Below are 22,542 nucleotides of genomic sequence, written 5' to 3'. Positions count from 1 at the left end.
TATATATATATATATATATATATATATATATATATATATATATCAAGAGATATATATTTACGCGAGCATTACTTCTGTAGAATAACTTACGTACGATACGTCATTCAGCGTAAACGGGGTTCTGTAGTAACGCTCGCGTAAACGTAATAATAATTAATAATTGAATTTGCGAGATTCACGTGGTGCACTCGTTAGAAATGCTAGACAGCTAAAAGTGGATAATCAGGATTCTTCGCCTAAGTAGCGCGCTAACGTTTTAACGTTACTCAATGCAAATACGATTAATGATTAGATTGACTAGTCAATTTATTAACTCATTTTATTAACAAACGTTATTTTATTGTTATATATTTCCTCGGAAGATGAATCGTTATACTATCGTCAGACGCGCGAGTCACGGTCACGGCCGTCACGGCCGTCACGGGCGTCATCCGCGTCATGCTAGGCCGACTGGGCCGAATGGGCATGGTGTGATGGTGCGGCACTGGCCGCACTGGTGACTGGATCCGTTAGCAAAGAAAATAAATAAGAGAAAACGTTCGGTTGGCATTGGCAAGCCTCGGCGACTCGGCGACCATCGGTGACCATCGGCGACAAAGCGGAAAGCGAACAGCGGACCTCGGTGCTGGCGGCCGTGGCCCGTGGACGGGTGGGATGAGCGGTGGCGCGGGGCGCCCATGCAAGTCGCCCGGCCCTGGTTTTCTGGAAATCGTCAGCGGTCCGGGGCCATTAAACGCGTTATATGTGTCTTGCACGTTGATCGTTGATCCCGCGGCGCTCGGTGCGGTGCCCCGATCGGAGAGTACGTTACGCGAATTCCTGGGCATCCGGGTTTCCGTGCGGCCAGACTTCCTGGGTCCTGGGTTCCTTCTCACGCCCGTCGCCCGATGCCACCTTCGTCTCTTCGCTCCCGTTGTCGCGCAGCATCCGACACTCGTCGAGTCTGTCGAATCGAACGTCGACGGTCGACGGTCACCAGGAAGACGGTGTGCGCGCACGCAGCCGTGTCTCGTTGATTCTTCGGTGAGTAAACGAGACGCATCGCGTCGGCGTCGCCTGACCCTGATCGGACGTCATCAGCCCGATCAGCCGTGATCGACGGCGCGAACGCTGACCTGATCCCGATCGCGAGTGTCAACGTCACTGTGACAGCGAGTCGTACCTAGTACTTGTCAGTCTTGTCACGAAACCTCCGTATTACCTGAAAAGAAAAAAATCTTGTCGTTTTTCTTAATCGCGCGACGTCAGATGCAGTTTGATTAGCGTGTACTTTCCATTTATTATAAATCTTGAGATGATTTTTATACGTTTTATACATTCTTGATACGTATACAACATGTTTTACAATGTTCTGTGAGACGTTAAAGAGACTGGGTGTAATGATATACATGTATATTATAGAAAGACGTATGAAAGTTGTTTTACTATTTAGTTTCGGAAGTTACAAATAACGCTAAAGTGACGCTATATTGCTATATTTTTGCAGAGTAAATAAATGCAAGTTTCTGAGTAATGCAGGGCATGATGCCAGTTAAGACAAAATCACGTGTTCCCGAAAATATGGGGGTCACAGGTGGACTGGTGGATGCTCGTGCTAAGCAAGTTTTAAGAGAGGCTGTAGATGCAGTGGTTAATAGTTTTGCAAAACATAGTCAAGGTTATGGCAGAGGTATATATAACAAAATCTTTCTCAGCTTAGACTACTTATAATTTTCTACATATATTTTTATATACGCAGTAAATGTCGTGGAAGCGTTGCAAGAATTTTGGCAGATGAAACAAGCTAGAGGAACAGAATTGAGAAATGGCGCGTTAGTTATTTATGAATCCGTTCCTGGTGCCAATCCACCTTACGTTTGCTACGTAACGCTTCCTGGAGGATCTTGTTTCGGAAGCTTTCAAAACTGTCCTACGAAGGCGGAAGCACGCAGATCGGCCGCAAAAATTGCGCTAATGAATTCTGTATTTAACGAACATCCATCACGAAAAATTACCGATGACTTCATTGAAAAAGCTGTCGCAGAGGCAAGGGCTAGTTTTGCCAAACCTTCGGCAACGTCAAACGGAGTCGGTAGCCAAGCACAAGTAAATAAAATATGATAAGTTATTTATCACGTTAAATTACAGTAGAGATGCTTATACATATACATATGCATATGCTTTCAGGGAAGCGGTGACGAGAAAGAAGATCCAAACACAGGTATAGGAGCGTTTCGTTTTATGTTGGAATGCAATCGTGGAAGAACGATGTTGGAATTCCAAGAGCTAATGACGGTCTTTCAACTGCTTCATTGGAATGGTTCTTTAAAAGCCATGAGAGAAAGGCAGTGCAGCAGGCAGGAAGTAGTCGCGCATTATAGTCATCGGGCATTAGACGACGATATGCGTAGCCAAATGGCATTAGACTGGGTTGCTAGAGAACACGAGAGCGGTGGCGGGATCGTGGCAATGGAATTGGCTTTAGCCGAGCGTGAACTTGAAACTGCGCGATTAGCGGGACGAGAACTTAGATTTCCAAAAGAAAAGAAAGATATATTAATGCTCGCACACGCGCAAGTCTGCCCACAATGAATTTTAATGTGAATCTTGCTGAGATAAATAACAAGACTGGTCTTTCGCGAGGGATAAGTTTTTGGGGAAAAAAAAGAAACATAGTTTTTTGAGATAGTCTTATAAAGGCCGTTTTACTTAATTCTTTCCAAGGCCTAACTTTGTGACACGAAAACTATTCCGTCCTTTTTATAAAGCGTTTCTTTATAGAGCTTTTTTTTATAAAGCATTCCTGGTGATAATAGATCTTAAATGGGATATCTCGATACATAGAAGTATACTAAGTATATATAAATGTTATCACTAAGAATTATAAAGATATACTATGCATAATATAGAACACTCGCATTTTTACATTTCGCACAAATTTACTTGTATATGTATATATTTCGGGACGCACAAGGCTTTGTCTTCCATTATCTATATTTTGAAGTAAGACTTTTGCTTAATTATCAGAGTACACGTCGGTAAGAGATTAGCTGACGTATATTCAGAGTCGAAAAAAAAATTTAAAGTGCGTGCGCGCGTGTGATATTCACAATAATAATAATAACAACTATATAAACAGCATTTTTAAGATAAAACTTTTAAGATAACGATTACACAAACAGGGTAGGTATATGTAAAAACAATACAATTTATTTTTACGACTTATGAAAATGCTGAGACTGTACATTTTTAATAACTTGCATTAGAACTTATAAACAGAAGCAAAAACGTAATACACGGCAATAAGTTTTTTAGGTGAAAAGGTTTTTTCATATTACAAGTTACACACTTGCTTTTATCGATATATCACGCTTGAAGATAAACTCTGAAGAAACAGACGATTATCATTCTAATACTCATTCATAATGCTGTTATAAATCAGTATGTTTTATATATGCCACGTTGAAAGTGAACATGTCACTTTCAGTTGAATAGGATGTAGTTTATACGTGTTTTATAAATAGTTTATTATTATTATTATTATTATTAAATAATGATACATCTTTTTATTGCGTTTGTTTCAACATGACAATAAAATGGAACCTATATACCCATCCTATCCAGTAGTAGCAGTATTAAGGTTTCGTTGTTACATTGTCTGCTTTCTCTGTTGCTGTTTCTGCAGTTTCTTCTTGCATAGGATGGGCCAATACTTTATCTATAATTCCAAACTCTTTGGCTTGTGTTGGGCTCATAAAATTATCTCTCTCCATACTCTTTGCTGCAATATGATTTTTATGAAATAAAAAAAACATTTTACATATGGTAAAGCCTGAAGAAAAGACATCTCGGCAGGCATACCTATTTCTTCTAACATCTGCCCGGTATGTTTGACATACAACTCGTTGATCTGTTGTTTCAATTTAAGGATTTCCGTGGCTTGTATCTGAATATCTGTAGCTTGTCCTTGTACTCCTCCTGATGGTTGATGTATCATGATTCTAGCATTTGGTAAAGAATGACGCATTCCTTTGGTTCCAGCTGCTAAAAGTAGACTTGCCATAGAGCACGCTTGCCCTACGCACCAGGTAGAGATAGGGGGAAGAACATATTGCATGGTATCGTATATCCCGAGCCCTGCCGTTACACTTCCACCAGGTGAATTAATATATAAATGAATCGGATTTTTACTGCTTTCGGATTGAAGAAAAAGAAGTTGAGCAATTACAGCGGAAGCTACAACATCTGTGACCTGTTGAATGAAAAGATGATTAAATTTGTCTCAGAATTGTAAATTAAATGTGTAAATATAGTAAGATATGTATAATTTCATCGTACTGGACCCATGAGACAAATAATCCTCTCTTTCAGAAGACGCGAATAAATGTCATATGCACGCTCACCACGTCCACTTTGTTCCACTACAATAGGAACAAAATTCAAGTATCTGCTGCTCACTTTGTGCCCATAAGCCTATTACAGGAAGAAGGATTATTTACGTTGTTAATTTTCACGAGATTATTTCAGCAGTTTCATTTTCGTTGGAAATAACCATGTACGAACAAAATACTCACGGTGATTTGTAGCAAACCACTTATTCTTTGCAACATCTTCACAGACTGACAACGCAATAATCGTTTAGAAAAAAATGTTTTCTGATAAGAGAATTCACGTAACAGGATACGGTGGCAATCAAAATTAAGAGTATTCTCTGAGAGAGAAGACAACTTATTGCGCTATAAAAAATATAAAAAGCTCGGTGTCAAACGTAACCTATATCTCAAACATTTACTAATAAAGTATTAAATAAATTCCGAAAGATATCCCCTCGTCAGGAAACTGTACACGAGTGTAAGAGAAAAGAACTCTTTCATGCTCATTAATTTGCTTCTTCCTGTTACTATTATTTATTTCGTACAGTACAGATACAAGTTGAGGTTATATTTCACACATTTCTGAACACGCTCCTCTTCTATAAAATTTTCAAATAAGCAAATCACAACCCGAGCCGAGATTTGTCCAAGCTTTAATGAATCAAATTCCCCAGATTAAAATTCAGTTTTTTTTTTATGAGGGTCGACAATAGGACAACTGACAAAAGAAACCGACTAGAATACTGGCCATGATGTTTTATTTTGCATCGGCGTCATCCTATCCTCAGTGATATGGATATTTCGTGGTTTAACCGTGTCTTTGGCTATTGTGTTTATTTATGCAGGAAAAGTGGAAAGCTTGGCGCTTATTGTTAAAGTTTCTAATAGAAATGAATTGCAATTATTACAAACCACTTTTTATGAATAACAGGTTTCTATTATTTTTCTTCTTTTAGTATTTTCTTTTTTTGAATATATAATTATTTCTTTGTTTTTTGCTTTTTCAAATTTGTACTTGTTATTTTATTTCGATTATTTTGTTTTTGTGTTCAAGTTAACATATCAGTTAATGTCTTTTCTAGAAAATATGCTTGGCATAATGGAAGAAGTACGTCTAAAAGTGCACCCTGTCCAAAGTCAGAAGCTGAGACAAAAGTTACATCTCCTGTCCCACTTGAAACATATAATTCCAAAGTAAAATTGTTTTCATCTAGATGCCGATTAAGGAAGACAAATCGTACCACGGCAAAAATTTCAAAATATCATATTTTAGAGAGCAAGAATACAGAGCGAGATATATGTCGTAGCATTCTAAATACAGATATTGGACTCAGCAGCCATTACAAAAACGTTAACTTAGATAATGTTATTCCTGCATTGTCACCGATATTGAACGTATTCAAGATCCGGCATAATAAATTTAATTATTTCGATAAGTTGAAATCTACAGCAGAAAATGGCCAAAGAAACGGAACCCAGAAATACAAAAATCAAGTTGATACCCGTTTACTGCAATCTTTCTTTAGCTCACTGTTGAATAAAAATGTTCCTCCTGAATTATTTGGCAAGAGGAATCGAAATGCTATAAATAGGACAATATATCGTCTTTTAAAGACGGTTCCAGGAAATATGACGATAAAAAGTGCCTTCAAAAGAACTGTACGACGAACGGAAAATGCTACTGGAGCATTACTAGACTTGCAACCATTATTCAAGAAGCTGGATGTATGTTTGTTGAAAGTTGAAGCAAATTATAGATATAGTTTGAACAGGACCATTATCATCATTATCATCATTTCTATATATTAATTTGATAATTGAAGTGTCCAATATTGTCCACAATATCTTTTTTCTAGATTTCTGACATTAGATGGTTACATTCAATTGATAACAGTATAGTACAATGGATAATTATATTGAAGCTATTGCATTGGTTTTTTACACAGTACGTTATAAAGATCTTACATAAATATGTGGTCTTGAAAGAAATTCATAACCAATGGGTTTACATTACAAAAGATAATTGGTGTAAAATGCAAGAAGAGTTTATACGGGAAAAAGAGAATACTCTTGGTCTTGTACCCGACACGACATTGAATAAGACACATAATATCGGGACATATAAATTTATTCCAGGTTCTTCTGGTTTGAGAGCTTTATTTATAACAAAGTACATAAACACACCTATTTAATAAATTATTCCTTAAATACTCTTTTATTTATGCTACAAATGAATATAAATACTATTAGTAAAATATATATACTTACATGTGCACAATTTTAGGTACGATGTTAAAGAAAAATATGACGATATTGACGTTGTCTTAAGATTTCTGCAACAATTATATGTGACATTTTCTAATGAAAATGGCATCCCAAGTGTAGCAAGCTGCAGAAAGGAGATTTCAAATTTTTTATACCCAAGATCTAAGAAACGATTATATTTTGTTTTATGTGATATTCAAGATGCATTTGGCTCGATAATACAACGTATAATTTATTATTCATCACATTGAACATATTTATCAACAAGTATATCGATTACTTACATTTTAATATTCTCTTTCAGAAAAATTATATGATATTATCGTAATGTATTGCGAACAATTAGAAAAGTATCTTGCAGTACGAACTTTTACCTTGTTAAAAACTAAAAGAAGCCAAAGAAAAAAATTCACAGTGCAAATTTTATCTTATAAACTTAGGAAACATATACCCAAAAACACAAAGATTACCAAAGAAAAACCTAAATTAGTTCAAACAAAAAAGTTGCTTAATAAAATAAAGAAATTAATATTTCGTCAAAAGGTAAAATAAATATATATGAAATTAAAAAGTTAAATTAATATTCAATAATACTTTTATTGTAGGTTAAATTGAATGAACGAATATATTCAATAAATTTTGGTGTGCCACAAGGTGCATCAGTATCTCCGATTTTATCCGACATATATTACCAACACATGTCTGAAAAAATATTTTCTGAATATTTAAACAACAGTCTACTATGTAGATATGTAGACGACATACTATATATTACTGAAAATGAACATTATGCAGCAAAGTAATTTTAATAATCTATTTAATAATCTACTTGTATTAAACACACAAATGCAAATACACATGCATAAAATATATTATAAAATTTTGTATTATAAATACAATACTTTTTACAGGTTTCTAGAAACCATTAAAAATGGAATACCTGAATATAACGTAAGATTCAATCCAAATAAAATCAAATCAAATGTAGGAATGCCTTACAGACGCACGAATATAACATTTCTAAAACAAATTTCTATTACATTGTAAAATTGGATCCGAAATAAAATGCTGGAACTGTTATTATTTATTCTACGTGTTATTATTTATTCTAAACTTTCCCTCAGTCAAAACATAGTGCAATTAATTATTTATTTTATCTTACGTTAATATGTTTTAAATGTTACGCAATAACAGCTTACGAATGAAGTAAATCAATTATTGCACCGACCGCAACATTGTAAAATATGACACCGATGTACGTACAATCTTGAAAAAAAAAATACATGGTATTAAAATTGCGACGTTTGAATAGTTACATTAATTTTGATAACGTGTCTGTGTAAATGTAATCTCATTCTTTCATAATTTTGTTTCTTATAATACATATATGTATATCTAAATTTAAAGATATATTTTATCGGAGAAAACATATACATTAGAGTCAATTTCAATTTGTTATCGTCTCATTGCTAATCTTGCGGTATTCGTCGCTTATAAGTCTTGTGTGCGCATGAATTATCTATACATTCATATCGCTATGTATATGTATACCTATATGTATACTTGGCATAAGACACCGTGTCTCTTGATAAGCAAATGTAATATTAATAATAAATACATTACAAATTTAATAAACACGTCATGTTAATATTAAGTAATTATTAAGTAATAATTAAGTAATAGTGAGAAATATAATACATATTACGTATTCATTGTGACGCTTGAAAGATCATAAAAATTATAAAAAGAATTTTAGATTATGAGGGAAGCGAGAATCTCGAGTTTTTGGAATCGTCAGTAATTCATCAGACAGAAATCGCTCCTGTTACGCGGAAAGCAGGATGACCAAAGAGGTGTAGTAGGTATTCTACAACGAGACGCCTACCCCCACTTATTACCCATCGCCGTCGGAACGGTGCGCGGCGCGAATGCCCAGCCTACGGCCAATCAGAGCGCTGGCAGGTACGCATAGAAGGGGCAGTAGGCTCCTGCCCTCTGACCAATAGCAGCGTGACTAAGCGGAGGCAATGTGGGGAGGCAACACCCTCGTTTAGAATACCTCCGTCAACCTCCTTGCTTAACATGCTATGCTAATACTTTTGCCGATTTAAACGGAGTTTTCAACACCGAGAATCGCCATTTTCACCTAACGGCCCATTTTAATATGTACTTTCAACCATTTTTATGATCTTTTGTGCATCTCTACGATATACGTGATCAAATTCATCTACGTGTTTAATTTTAACCTATCATTGAAATAGGAAATTTCATTTATTATTATATTCATTAATTATATTCGTTTAAATTACAAGTAATTCACACGTATATATGTGCGGCACGCAAAACGCTCCAACTCATTTCTCACACTAAACATGACATAGAGTATATAATTTTAAATAGATATTGTTCTTATGTAAAACAAAATCTCGTTTTACTTTTATGCTTGAAAAATTATATTTTTAATGCAACAAATTAAAATTGTGATGTCAGTACCGAGCACCTCCGTTGCTCTAAGACGAACATTGCGGCGGCCTATAACGCTGCCAAGTCATGATCGCTATTCAGTCGACGCTGTCGTAGCGAACATATATCATAAGTATTCTGTATTTTAACATGCTCTCTCGAACAAGATTGAACGATAAAGAGTTATAAAATATCTCTGCATAATGTTAGCCAACGAAAAAAAAGGAAGCTACGAATGCCGTCGCTTGCGCTCGGCGAGAAGGTATATATAGACGATCCGAAATGCTACAAACGACACGGGACTAATAAATCTCAAGAAATACGTTTATATTATCATTGTTATGTGTCCTTTAATGTGAGGCATGGTCTCTCGAACAAGATTGAACAATAAAGAGTTATAAAATGTTTTTGCATAATGCATAGCCAACGATTAATAAATTCTTATAGATATATTTCAGCAATCACCACAGATATAAACATCATTCATAAATGACATAAAATATTGTAATTAGCGCCAATGTGATTAGTGTGATTGCAATATCATTAATAATACATTTCACATTAAAGAGGAAGCTGCGACAATGTAAACGACGCTGCTTTTGAAGCAGGCACTCGCTATACTTAAATTTACATCAGTTAAACCTTTAAAAATCAGTTAGCGAAAGCACCAAAATATTTATACGACACGCGCCGGCATTCCCGGACTCGGCGATCTAGGTCAAGGCCAATTTAGAAAGTGGATCAATAATGTACAGCTGCTCGTGACGAAACTGTCCCCCTCCCCCCGCCGCCCGCCGCCCGCGTTCGCCGCTCAAGTAGGTCAAGGCCATGTGTCGCTGGCTAATTGGGCTAATTGGCGCGAGAAAGTCTTCCCTATCGTTTATCGCAAATATCTGGGCAACCACCGAAGATATAGAGATGATTCAAAAAGGACACTTTAGTTTATACTCTGCACTATTGGAATATCTCGATTTTATTACTAACACGTGCGTCCTTCCGTTTATTTAACATGATAAAGCGCGCGCGTGCCGTAAATATCGGGCGTAAAATGATTTCTGACTTTCGTAAAACGCTTACTTATATCTCGGCAACCGTAAATGATAGAAAGATGATTAAAAAAAGACTTTGTACTTTATATTTTGCCCTATTGGTATTACTCACGTGCATTACTCGCAATATTATGTACTTTCGTTTATTAAAGCAATAAAGCGCGAGCTAGCCGAAAGAATCGCGCGCCTCGCCGCATTCATCATTTTCATTAAACGCTTATATCGCTCGGCAATCGTAAAAGACAGAAAGATGATTCAAAAAGCACTTTTTAGATCGTGCTCTACTCTATTAGACGTGCTCACTTTTATTATTGCCACGTATTTATTTCCGTTTATTAAGATGAAAAAGCGCGCAAAATCTTAAGGATTCGGGCGCCGAGCGAGTTTTTATTTTCATAAAACGCTTATATTTTGGCAACCGCAAATGATAGAAAGACGATTCGACAAGCACTCGTTAGTTTGAAATCTGCCCTATTGGACGTAGTCATTTTTAATACTGACAGTTTTACAGTTTCTATTACTAACAATAAAATAAGACGAGAAAGCGCGCGAGATCTTAACAAAACGCGTGCGCCGAGCGACTTTTTATTTTCATTACACACTTACGGTATATATCTCTCGGCAATCATACATGATAGAAAAACACTACAAAATGGTTTTAGCTTTTTTTTCTCGTTTTGAATGTTTTCTTTAAGCTGATTTCATGATTTTTTGTTGAGTATTTTTATTGCACGCCGACTCCGGAACTATATCAATATCCGAATAATTTTTGGCTAAAATTATATGGAATAAATATGTTCTCGTCAAAATATAAGGTAAATTTATATTATTTGTTCACTGTTGTTAAAATCGCCAATGTGTGCCACTTAATATTGTCAATTTATATAGGTATAATAGTGCCAATAGTGAAACTAATATGCTTTTTATTGTTGCGGTTAATTTAACGACAGTCGCCAAAGTAGCCAATTGACACACACACACACACACACACACGCATATACATATTTATATACATATAATATGCATACAGTAATATGACTTACCGCAGAGAAGGTATCCATGGATATAACAAACATTTTTCCTGCTGTTAATACACAAGGTTCTTGCGTTTTCATTAACATAAATATTAAGATTTTTCTTGTTCGAGATGAAGTTTGATACCATGTTACGTTCATTCTGCAAGCAAAATACAATGACTTTTATATTATAATTTGTATTTAAGATAATTCTCAGAGCATATGTAAAATTTATTTTGTTTGAAAATAAGCAAGAATAGATTGATTCGTTTTATTAATACCAAAATGTTTATACGTACAAACTGGTGTGGATATATGTGCTATGGTCGATTAGACGTTGTGCTTGAAAACTCTCGAAAAATAGATGTACTAACAATGCACATGAAAATGTTATTTGTCTTAAAAACTCTTCGGGGTTATCCACATTTGTGACTGCCTAAGAACATTTAACATTGTAATTACAAAGGAATAAGTAATATTTTAATTTTAAATCCATTTTTAATTAATGTTACTAAAAATTATTCATTAACATACTTATATTTTTTACTAATCTTTGAATTACATAGATGTTGAAGCATGTAATCAGTTTTTCTAATATATTAATAATTCATTTAACGCTATTGAACGAAATGGAACATTATCATATATTATTATAATTAAGATGAATGAAGCTAACATACCGTAACACCCGTCATACTTATGATAAGCATATTGAAACCCGCTATTATAAGGAACATTTGGCTGAACACTGCTTCGATGAGACTGGCAAATCTTCATGAACAAATTAAAAACATAATACTTTTTTAGATAGAATATGTCTTATTATAGGAATAAATGTACAATTAATATGTATACGTGCTATAAATATATATGTTGTTTAAGTATGTTAATGTAATTATAAATTTAACAATAACATATATGGATATGTATAACAGTAAAATTGATTACACAATATAGCTATAATAAGCAGTATAAGCTATTAAGCTGCATCCTGTATTACAGTACCTTAGAGCTCTCTTGTGTGCATGAATGCTGCTTACAATATTTTCATACGGTTTATCGTTTTTTATAAATGGGTTAAAATTTATTTCTAGATTATCTTCTTTTACTAAATTTTCCAGTTGTTGCCTGATGCAATTGAGGCACAATAAGTTTCAAAATTATTTATTAATACAAATTTCAAATTGATTAAAATGCGTTTAAAGGAAAATGAACAAAGTAAAGACGATTTTATGAGAGTCTTACCCGATAATCATAAATAATCCGCAAACATGCTGCACTACTATTACATACATTGTATCTGTCGCGATGGCAATGCTTACACAAATGACTGCTGTAACGTATCCATGAATTAAGATTGGAAAGTAATATTTCTCCATATCGATATAGTACTCAACTTGGTGTAACAATGGTCGAGTTGTATCATTTGAAGAAGAACCCAGTAACAATGGTTGCAATGGTACTAACATAAAGAACACCAGCGCGGAATAAAAAGCGCCTAAATAAATTCATATATTCTTAATCATTTTGTAGTCTTTATTATCTTTGATTTTTGTTGTAACTACAAAATGAATTCAATTTGTATTTTGAATTTTTACTATAGGAAATAAGAGATTCCGTAATAAAAAGAGGTATGCTTATGTTATTACGGTCACTAATAGAAAATAATTTTTTCAGGAACTTAAGAAGAGATAGTCTTTCGCAGAACTTTTTCTTCATTGCACATACAATCATATTATGCTTACTCGCGTATATGATTGTAAACGTCCGTCCATTTTGCGCATAATTATTAAGAATCTTGATGTATGGAGATGTCATTAATAATTGCCAATCGTATTGTATTTGATCGAAAAGTGCCCTGATCTGTAATTAAATTTTATTACAATTTTGCCAAATTTTTTATTTTTATTATGGCTAAAAAATTGCAATATAGAATTGCTCAAATAATAATAATAATAATAATAATAATAATAATAACAACTGTCAAAGTAACACAGTTGTTCTTTCTCGCATATTTAAATTAATATATAAATTTTAGACATGCCCTGCGATAAGCGGGTGTGTATGTTAAAAATATTTTAAAATTTAGATATATCACAATATGTGTTTATAATGTTTATATATACCTCTGTTGTTTTTAATATGCAAGTGTTTAATTTTACTCCACATCCTATATCGACTACTAATGGTGAAAGAGAATCGATAAACACATCGACGTTGTCAATAGAGAGTAAACCACATATCTATGCTTAAACCATGAAGTTATAAGTATGAAGCACTAAAGCATACAGCATTTAAATATTATTTATATGTATAAATGTAAAATAGAATATAAAACAAATGTATAGTTATCCGAAAAATAACTTTCTTTTCTATAAAAAAAGGATTAATAAAATTCTTTTCATCAACGAACAATTAAGTCTGCGATACTCAAATATGCGTCGTCATACCTTGGCGATAAATTGCGTGCCAGCTAAAGACACTATAATGATAATAATAGCGCTGCTACTTCTATTCGTTTGATACGGCCATTGTCCGACACACGACAGAAGGACTTTATTGATCCTATAATTCCGTCCATCGAAGAACTGCATTTCACACTTATCAATAGAACTGTAGAAGAACAATATGTTCAGAGAGAACTGCAGGGAACTTTCAACGTTTCATCCATTTGCACCATTGTCTTTAATAATTCTCTCTGTAAGCGTTTCTATCGGCACCGTTACAAAATTATTTTAATTGCTCGCTTATAGCCGTAGTTAATGGCCGTAGTTAATGTCGAACATAAGCTTAATAAAAGGCTGTGCCTCTTGAGCCTATAAGGTTTTATGTACTTTGAGATACTTTCCATTGTTCCACGTGAGTGTTGAACATTTCCGTACGTATAACAGAATATTATATCTTTCTCTGATCTATAGTTACAAGATACTTATTCTTAAAAAAGTGTTTCTCTGCAACGATTTTTTTCTCTTACTTAAGTAATACTAATAACAACAATTCCATGTTTTTTTCATGTTCTCGAAACTGCTTTCTTCATCTTTTTCAAATGTCTTAATTTATTTAAAAAGTAAACTTAATAAAACTAAAATTTAAGATGTTTTGTGTTGCGCGTACACATGTGGAAAGTTTATATTAAATATATGGTATAAATATTAATACTTATTAAAAAATTGAAAAAAAATTATTAAGAATATTTTTATTCTTAAGAAAGATATTAAATGGTATAACATTCTTATAATATAAAAGCCATGAAAATTTTATTATGCGTATACGTATTATGTATACTTATTATTACATTCGAATTGTGCAGTTTAAAAGTAATTTTCGAAGCGGAATGGGATGTTCTCTTGTCATCTCGTTCATCTGTTAGCTGTTACGTATCTAAGGCCTTTCTAGACACGCGCACTTTTGCAAATGTCTCGTTCATTTTAAATGTCACAGCATTCATTTATATAGCATATATATTTTTATTATTTTATATTTTACGTGACAGGGACGAAAAGGAAGTGTTTCGTCGTTATTATGTGAATTCCGCGAGTTATACTTTGAACGTGACACATATCATGCGAAGAAGCTTCGCACGTTATGATGTGAGTATAGTGCAAACAATTAATACATATATTAATCATGAGTGATTTTGAATCTTGTCTACGCGAAAATATTGCATATCTTATATCTATACATATATAATTTAATATATTTAATCGAATATGCAGAGGCAGTTTGATACTTGTACAACCGCCGAAGACGACTCGTATTTTTCATCGGATCTTGATTTACCGAATCCAAAGTAATGTTTGCTCGAATCTTAATCTATTTATATATCTTAAAAAAGCTGTGTAATCACTGATCTTGTATCTTCCAAGAGTGACACAATCTTGTCGAAAATTGCGACTTACTTGTCGAGCATCTAGAAACGAGAAGAACGATCAACTAGACTTTCTCAAATTGCCGTCAAAATCATTACATTGCTGTCAAGATCCAGTTGTTAATAGACGAGTCGTCGAAGCAAAATTATGTAAGTGATGTAAGTGTTAATAAAGTTTAAATATACGAGTTTCAAATCTTTGATAAGAGAATCCTTATATTACTTGACAAAAGCGTTTTATGTAAAATTTTTGTTTGTCATTATATATTTTATACACGCATATTATTTTGTGGAGACACATTTTAGTTACCAAAGAAGTCGACCAGGTTGCCGCGTCGCGACATATCTCAAATATTGAATCTTCTGTTTCAAATATCTGTCAGAAAAAGTATGAAGTAAGATATGAGGTATGTATAATATTAAGTAATTGTATATTTAGAATACTTTGACGTGAACCCTTTTGTATCCAAAGTATGTTAACATTTGGCAGATTGTGTGTCATTCGCATTGCAGTCATTACTTAATAATGTCTAATTTTAATCATCTGGAATAAAATATATTTTTTAACGATTAACGATTTAAATTTATAAAAGTTTAACGTTTCTCATCTTATAAAGAAATCCTTATAAAGAATCAGCGTAAATTTTTTCTAGGATACTAATTAATATGCAAAAATAAATTTAAAGATATATTATAGTACTATATGTGTTTTGATGGACTGTTTCTTAGCCACAAGGGGTAACTTTCGAAGAAAAGCATTCGAGCAATGGTGAAAAGTTTGAACGTAAACTCAATGAGAAAATTTGGTAACTATTTAAAAAATTAATCCAAACATACATTCTTACTCCTAGCCGCTTTAAAGTTTTGAGGCGCAAGTTGTTTTTATTATCTTAGTTAAAGCGCCTAATGCATTGCGCTGATAGCAGGAAACAAAGCAGTACACCACGGATCGTAAGGGCTATTCGACAAAACAGCAAGAAACGTGAGTTAATTGCTAAAGCTAGAATTTTTAGAAATAAATTTAGATTATGTTAATATTATTATATTAATTTTTTAGTCGATCCAAAAGCAATTCGATCGGTAACGTCCTATCAACCACGCACAGGCAACAGTAAAAGCAGCGTTGTCGTACTTTATCACGGTAGATTCAATATACCTCCATCATCATCTTCGAAAGCTCTTGTGCTTTCGAAACTTTCGAAATCCGATCAGACAGTACAAACATCGCAAATATCGCGATCGGAAGTTACAAGTCCTGCATCACCTGATAAGTAAGTGAATGAGTAAGTGATATCGATGCAGTGAAAAAAATTTTAAGAGATTATATTCCGTAAAGTAAGGCAGTATATTTGACCGGTTTAAGTTATTTTTACACGGAAAATATGTTTAAAAAGGGCAAAAATCATAGAAACTCCGGAAACTCTGTCTCCGAGATATCCACTACGTCGACGAAAAACTTGCAAAAGATATCGCCATACATCAAGACAACAGCCTTCTCTGAATGTAAACATTTATCACGCGAATCGAGTAGAGCGATTTGTATCGCCGTTGCAACATCAGTGGACTCCACTTGAAAAGCAAATAGGAATAAATTCCAAGTATAAGAATCTAGAGTTCACAAACAAGCTTCCCAAAGATTCTGTCAGGCCACAATCGAGAACAATTACTTGTCATATCAACGAACACGCAACGAATCAAAGATCGCATAAATGTATCAAAGAAGAAAAAACTTGGGAGAAACGATGCTCACTCGTTGAAGCCGCCGCTTCAAAACCTATGGACCATCGTCCAGAGTAAATAATTTGGAGAATAGATTGGGTATATAACAGAATCGAAGGTAATACATAGAAGCGATATGTAATATAACTTTGCAGGAAAGTGGAGACGGAATACACAGAAAGGCAAAAGCAATCGACGTCACCTTGCTCGAATCTGGGTTTGCCGATACAGCAGCAGATACAAACTCATCCCAAAGAAACGAGCGTTATCCCAAAGAAATCAGCATTCGTCGTGAATGGGATTGGTGAGACGAGTCGTATGTTTCCCTTCCAAGCTACGCCTAGTGGTAATCTCAAGATCATTCCGAATCAGGTAAGAAAGATCTCGTTTCAGCAGATGCTATAATGAAATCTTTTCAGAAATATCGGTCTCGAAGCAGACATAGCATAGTCGTTTTAGGTTGTATTCGAGTCGAACAAGTTCAGCGTTTTAGTTGCTGATCCGCGACATACAAAGGTCAACGTCAAGACCGAGCTTAATCGACCAGGTGTTAACATTGGCACATCCGTTTCTGACTCTTCGAATCGAACAAGATATATCGATCTCCCGCCTGGCATTACGTCGTCGACGATCGATCAGTTGCAGGTGAAACTCAAGGTCTTTTTATAGCTATTTCTGGTTTTGATATCGTCTAAATGTTATTTGGTCTGTGCAACACACACAGGCACAGAAAAAGTTACCATATATCGAAGGAAGCTATAGATCACGAACGCAACCAAGTACAAAGTTTTATTCATCAGAAATGGAACAAAATCATTCGGTACAATCGACATCCCATCAACTTCCTCCAATGAACGAAGTACCACTCGCCTCGTTAGTTCTTTTAAATTTAAAATTTACAAAATTTACAAATGTAAAATTTAAGGACACATTTATATGTCACAATTTTAAGTGATATTCATCTCCTTATTCTAGTCTTGGTTATTTTCTGTTTTAAACAGGTTGGGATTTACAAATGAGCAACCGATCAATTGGAATAATATAATTCTTCCTGAAAAGACTGACTTGTATCAGGAATTAGCTAGACGTATCATAAATTATAAGTAAGAAAAGAGAGAGAATCTTAAATAATATACTCGTGTATATATATATATATATATATATATATATATATATATATATCACTTTGCAAGTGTTTTTTAACTAAATATCTTTTAATTAAATAACTTTCATGTTATTTAGTAAGAAATAATTTAAGTTGTATAATATTATGCTATGCTTTATGAGCAACAGTTTATTATAAATTAAATTATATTAAAGTAAACATTTCTCTATTTATTCTACCAAGGAATGCTGACTGTGTCGTTCGAATTGATCATGATGAGTTTCATTGCCACCTTCTTGTTCTGCAAAGTTACAGTATATTTTTCGACGAGAAAAATCGCAAGGATATCGACTTGTCCGGCGTAAGATTTTATCTAAGTTGTAATACTTGATTAGATTTTAGGTAAAATAAATAATTTTAGAAAATATTTTTGAAATTTGAACAAAAATATGGCTATCTTAAACCTTGAAAATTTTTGTGTAAAAGCATTCTTATGAATAGCTATATAATAAAATAAGATATAATACAATTGGGTTGAAATTCTAAAAATGCGATTTATTACATGCACAAAATGTAGAGCAGCGTGACTTCCAAGGCTTTCTCTATTATTTATGACTGGATGATAAGTCCAATTAATGAAAGTTACCAGCTGTTACGAAGAGATAATATATTAGAAATTTTTATGGCTGCACAGTATCTGGGTATCAAAGGTGCTATATTTTATCTCATCTCAAATTTTTATTTTTAAATAGAATAAATTTTTGCTTTTTACATAGAAATAAAATATTTAACATAAGATAAACATTCAAATGAAATATATAAAAAAATGTAATAATAAAATTTTTCACGGATTCCTTATTAAAAACATATACATTGCATATCACGTAAAGAATTAGAAGAGCAATGCTGGGCATTCATTGACAATGACGAGCTCTTTTCCGAAGATACTGCGTTTCTATTATACTTGGAAGCAAAAAAGATTGGAAATACTGCGGTAATGGAACTGATGGTGCCGAGAATAATGAAATTTTTCTTGATGCTCGTTAGCACAAAGGATTTTTTGGAATTGTCAACAGACGAATTGTGCTTACTGTTAAAATCTAATTATATTTGCGTCAATAGGTATTATTATCATATTTTTTTCGTTGAACTTCGAATACATTTTATGCATAAGAAAATTTTATAGAGAATTATACAGTCCAGTTATATTTAAAATGTCGATATTTATACTTGAAATTTTATTTATTAATGAGAAATTGTTTGTTTAAAATCTTGCTTAATAAATAATGTAATATAATAATAAATAATATAAGTAATAATAAGTAATATAAATTATGATAATAAATAATATAATATTAAGTGTATGTATCTTTTTTTGTCTCACAGTGAAATGGAAGTTCTAATGTCTGCCGTAAGATGGTTAATGCACGATTGGAATGAAAGAAAGCAATACATGTTAGAAGTGCTGAAATGTGTTAGATTTGGACTTATAGCTCCGTGGCAATTAGTAGATGTCAAAAGAAATCCTGAAAATCCAGAATTTATGGAATTGATGTCTTACCCTGAAGTACAAAAAATGGTGGATGATGGTCTCGCGTATGAATTTTATTTACAATTTGAAAAACTTTAAATTTATCCAAGAATGAATTATGAAATTAGAATACAAACAAGCCACAATTAATATAAAAATTTATAGGTTTGTTATTATAAAATATTGGTACGGTAATCAAACTGAAGATTACTACCACTGGATAGATTTGCTCGGACTTAGCGAACCGACTAATCGCAACTGGGCAGGAGAAGACAAAGTAATTCAAGCTACTATAATTCAAGCACCTACATCTTTTATTTAATATGTGATACGTTATTTTTCACACAACAATTGTTACAAACTTTATTTAAAATAATAAAAAATGTAAAATTTGTACAATTTGCAATCTATATTATCTGCATAATATACATATTTCTTGTTTCAGAACTATGTTACCTATCGTGAATTTCTGTTATATCTCGAAGAGTATCAAAAAACAAACATCTCGGAGATAAAAGCAAAAAAGATTCAAACAAAACCCACACCTCCTAATTCTCCTCCTAAAGATAGCTCACTATTATCTCTAGAGAGAACACATGCGAATTGCAATAAAAATCACTGTTGCACAGATTCACATCTTTTAGGTATATAAATTAATGCAAAAATATTAACACTATAAATGTCATAAATTAAGTAAGTGTCTAATAATTTAATACTATACAATTTGTAATTGATAACAATAAATAAATTTTGCAGTGTCGCAGAATTTTTTATGTCTTTATAAATTCTCGGGAAAAATTCTTTCTTTCTTTGAAAAATTTGACAATTTAGCAATTTAGATTATAATACTATTTTTATTAAGATATATTTATTCTATGTTTATGCTTATTTTTAGAGCAATACACAATGCAAACTAGAGAACCAAAAAAATATGTATCAAAAAACGCAACTTCATCGAGCATGGTCATGTCACCTAAAATGTTAACTGATTGTCTTAGTAATATGGGTAGAAATAATAATATAAGAGCGGTGAGTAAGCTTTAATACGACAGTTTAATTTTAAGTTATAAAGACAAAGAGAATTTTATCATAAATAAAGATATTTGTTAACTTTATTTTTACATTATTCCTTTTATCATATATATTACGCTGTATTGTTTTACATATAAACTGATTTTGATAATTACGAGTACCGATTGTAATTTTACAAATTAATTTATATATGTAATAAGATTATTTAACAGATATTTTTATATAAAATTAAGGATTCATTAATAATTATAGTAATTTATAATTAAATATTTTTATCGACATTAGGATAATGTTATGTTTTTATTCGTAGAACAAAGCACAGTTCGAGGGAAATAGAAACAATAAATATATTGTTCATGATACAAAATATTGCGAGTCAGGTGAATTACCACGAAAATCTTTGGACTTTTTAAAGAATGCGAAATGTATGTACGAACATCATCAGCGTGAGGTCCCGATGGTATAAATGTTTTTTTTGACCTTACAAAAATATAAGAAATACTTATAAATTAAGAAATAATGAAAAAAAAAATGTGAGAAATTAAAAAAAGAAAAAATTTGAATATTTTTTATTTCAAAACTTTAAAAGGCAATGATATACTAAATATATATCAAAAGTGCATTGAATGCGATATATCTAGTATTTGAAGATTAATTTCAAGGTTTAGGTTTTATTTCTATTCTTTCATTATATCCAATATTTTACATGTTGTACTTTATTGTCGCGTGTAACAAAAATGGAGTCATGGGGAAGAATTTAAATGCATATTACATATCTTTTTGATGTATATAATATGCAGAGAAATATATAGAAAAGTACGAAAAAGGATATTATACATCATCAATTGTTGTAAATATATGAGTAAATGTACAAGCAAATGAGCAAAATGACTCTATTATTGTACATATATCTATCCAAATTATGTATTGCATGTATACCTATATGTATAATTATGTGACTATATATAGGTTACTGATAAATCGACGTATGAAAGCCGACAAGAAAGGAATGTTTCTAACCGCAAATACTGGGAACAAAATGTTATATTTCCCATAAAGGAACAACAAAAAGTTATAAACAAATCAAGATGTACGAAAGATCATTCTGATTCAGCCAAATCTGAAGAAGAAGCAGCCACTATGATACAAGCTACGTACAGAGGATATAAAGTCAGAAGAAAATTTGATGAAGTTAGTGAATATTAAACAATCATGGTTTGCATATGCATTGAAAATAGAAAAAAAAAAAGAGTTTCTTTAGTTATTTATTTTTAGATATTTATTTTCTATATAAAATAAGAATAAGAATAAATGTTCTAGATTTAAGATAACAAAAGCGATAACATTTGATTAAACTATACGATTAAAGTTTGAATGAATGATATAATTCTAAAAAGAATATACAAATAATTTACATTAATTTTTTAGAGATAAATTGTCTAGCTCTTCATATTTTTCTTTCTTAAATTTTATTGAAATATTGCTATCATAAAAATGAAATTTTAAAGTATACATGTGATATAATTATTATAATAATAAGTGATTATTTTATATCATAGATTAAGAAATCGTCCTTAGAAGGAAAACAAAATGCTCAAAAAGTGGCTGAGCTGTTATCTATGTCGACGAGTCAATGCGGATGGTCACTTCAGAAATCATTAAATCCAGTCAAATCCAATAATATTGCGAATCATATGAAGTATGAAAACACGTTACATTATATCTAAAGAAAAATGTAAATTAGTTTTGTGATGTAACAAAAATGTTTAGTAATAAATATATATACAGAAATAACTTTCTTTCTTTATGTGTAAAAGAATACATTGTCTATGTACATATCTAGTTTTATACATATAATTTGTTGGAAATTACGGTACTATTATAGAATACCCTTGTCGCGTAAATAAGAGCATTAATACATGCAAAACATGAAAATGCGGCAATCATATAATTCATATAGGCGCGCGCTAGCTCTTTCTCCCTCTCTCCCTTCCTCTCTCTCTCTCTCTCTCTCTCTCTCTCTCTCTCTCTCTCTTTCTCTCTCGTAGGCGATCGTTGTAAGCTCGATCACCGGCGTCTGGCGTGGTGTAGAAATAAAGATCGTGACACACACACACACACACACACACACACACACACACA

The 22,542-nt window shown here is 32.6% G+C and overlaps 5 protein-coding genes across 6 annotated transcripts; 3 read left to right on the top strand and 2 right to left on the bottom strand.

Moving 5' to 3' along the window:
- Nucleotides 1–656: 656 nt before the first annotated feature.
- On the top strand, nt 657–2,597 carry LOC112452464 (protein limb expression 1 homolog). Of its 2 annotated transcripts, none has more exons than XM_025012691.1 (4): nt 657–1,023; nt 1,487–1,669; nt 1,739–2,085; nt 2,167–2,597. In XM_025012691.1, the coding sequence occupies exons 2-4, from the start codon at nt 1,513–1,515 to the stop codon at nt 2,569–2,571; spliced, it is 909 nt and encodes a 302-aa protein (XP_024868459.1). In that variant the 5' UTR covers nt 657–1,023; nt 1,487–1,512; the 3' UTR covers nt 2,572–2,597. The 2 variants fall into 2 exon arrangements, with proteins under 2 accessions (XP_024868459.1, XP_024868460.1); XM_025012692.1 differs by lacking the exon at nt 657–1,023 and adding an exon at nt 1,122–1,266.
- An 884-nt stretch (nt 2,598–3,481) lies between these two features.
- On the bottom strand, nt 3,482–4,977 carry LOC112452467 (ATP-dependent Clp protease proteolytic subunit). Its single transcript, XM_025012694.1, has 4 exons — nt 4,554–4,977; nt 4,318–4,452; nt 3,841–4,231; nt 3,482–3,760 (listed from the first exon to the last, which is right to left on the bottom strand). The coding sequence occupies exons 1-4, from the start codon at nt 4,587–4,589 to the stop codon at nt 3,615–3,617; spliced, it is 708 nt and encodes a 235-aa protein (XP_024868462.1). The 5' UTR covers nt 4,590–4,977; the 3' UTR covers nt 3,482–3,614.
- A 200-nt stretch (nt 4,978–5,177) lies between these two features.
- On the top strand, nt 5,178–7,709 carry LOC112452457 (telomerase reverse transcriptase-like). The gene is made up of 7 exons (XM_025012680.1): nt 5,178–5,283; nt 5,435–6,077; nt 6,209–6,522; nt 6,637–6,842; nt 6,922–7,160; nt 7,223–7,416; nt 7,529–7,709. Exons 1-7 carry the CDS (start codon nt 5,192–5,194, stop codon nt 7,662–7,664), a joined length of 1,824 nt encoding a protein of 607 aa, XP_024868448.1. The 5' UTR covers nt 5,178–5,191; the 3' UTR covers nt 7,665–7,709.
- Nucleotides 7,710–7,770: 61 nt separating this feature from the next.
- On the bottom strand, nt 7,771–13,739 carry LOC112452506 (odorant receptor 9a-like). The gene is made up of 9 exons (XM_025012753.1): nt 13,596–13,739; nt 13,272–13,388; nt 12,891–13,008; nt 12,391–12,643; nt 12,151–12,273; nt 11,826–11,916; nt 11,445–11,581; nt 11,173–11,305; nt 7,771–7,883 (listed from the first exon to the last, which is right to left on the bottom strand). The coding sequence occupies exons 1-9, from the start codon at nt 13,737–13,739 to the stop codon at nt 7,833–7,835; spliced, it is 1,167 nt and encodes a 388-aa protein (XP_024868521.1). The 3' UTR covers nt 7,771–7,832.
- Nucleotides 13,740–14,659: 920 nt separating this feature from the next.
- LOC112452504 lies at nt 14,660–22,127 on the top strand. Its single transcript, XM_025012752.1, is given in 21 exon segments — nt 14,660–14,735; nt 14,862–14,935; nt 15,012–15,163; nt 15,320–15,420; nt 15,908–15,995; nt 16,071–16,284; nt 16,408–16,806; nt 16,888–17,104; nt 17,192–17,377; nt 17,457–17,605; nt 17,734–17,835; nt 18,081–18,198; nt 18,415–18,547; nt 18,728–18,959; nt 19,224–19,433; nt 19,534–19,645; nt 19,814–20,012; nt 20,264–20,397; nt 20,711–20,868; nt 21,396–21,591; nt 21,960–22,127. Coding segments are annotated over 21 exon segments (3,369 nt in total). The 5' UTR covers nt 14,660–14,708.
- Nucleotides 22,128–22,542: the final 415 nt, after the last annotated feature.

Source organism: Temnothorax curvispinosus, unplaced genomic scaffold (assembly GCF_003070985.1).
Source record: "Temnothorax curvispinosus isolate PA1 unplaced genomic scaffold, ASM307098v1 QBEX01003408.1, whole genome shotgun sequence".
NCBI classification, from domain to species: Eukaryota; Metazoa; Arthropoda; class Insecta; order Hymenoptera; family Formicidae; genus Temnothorax; species Temnothorax curvispinosus.
The sequence above is the reverse complement of the archived record's forward strand: the minus strand, read 5'-3'. Positions and strand labels throughout refer to the sequence as shown.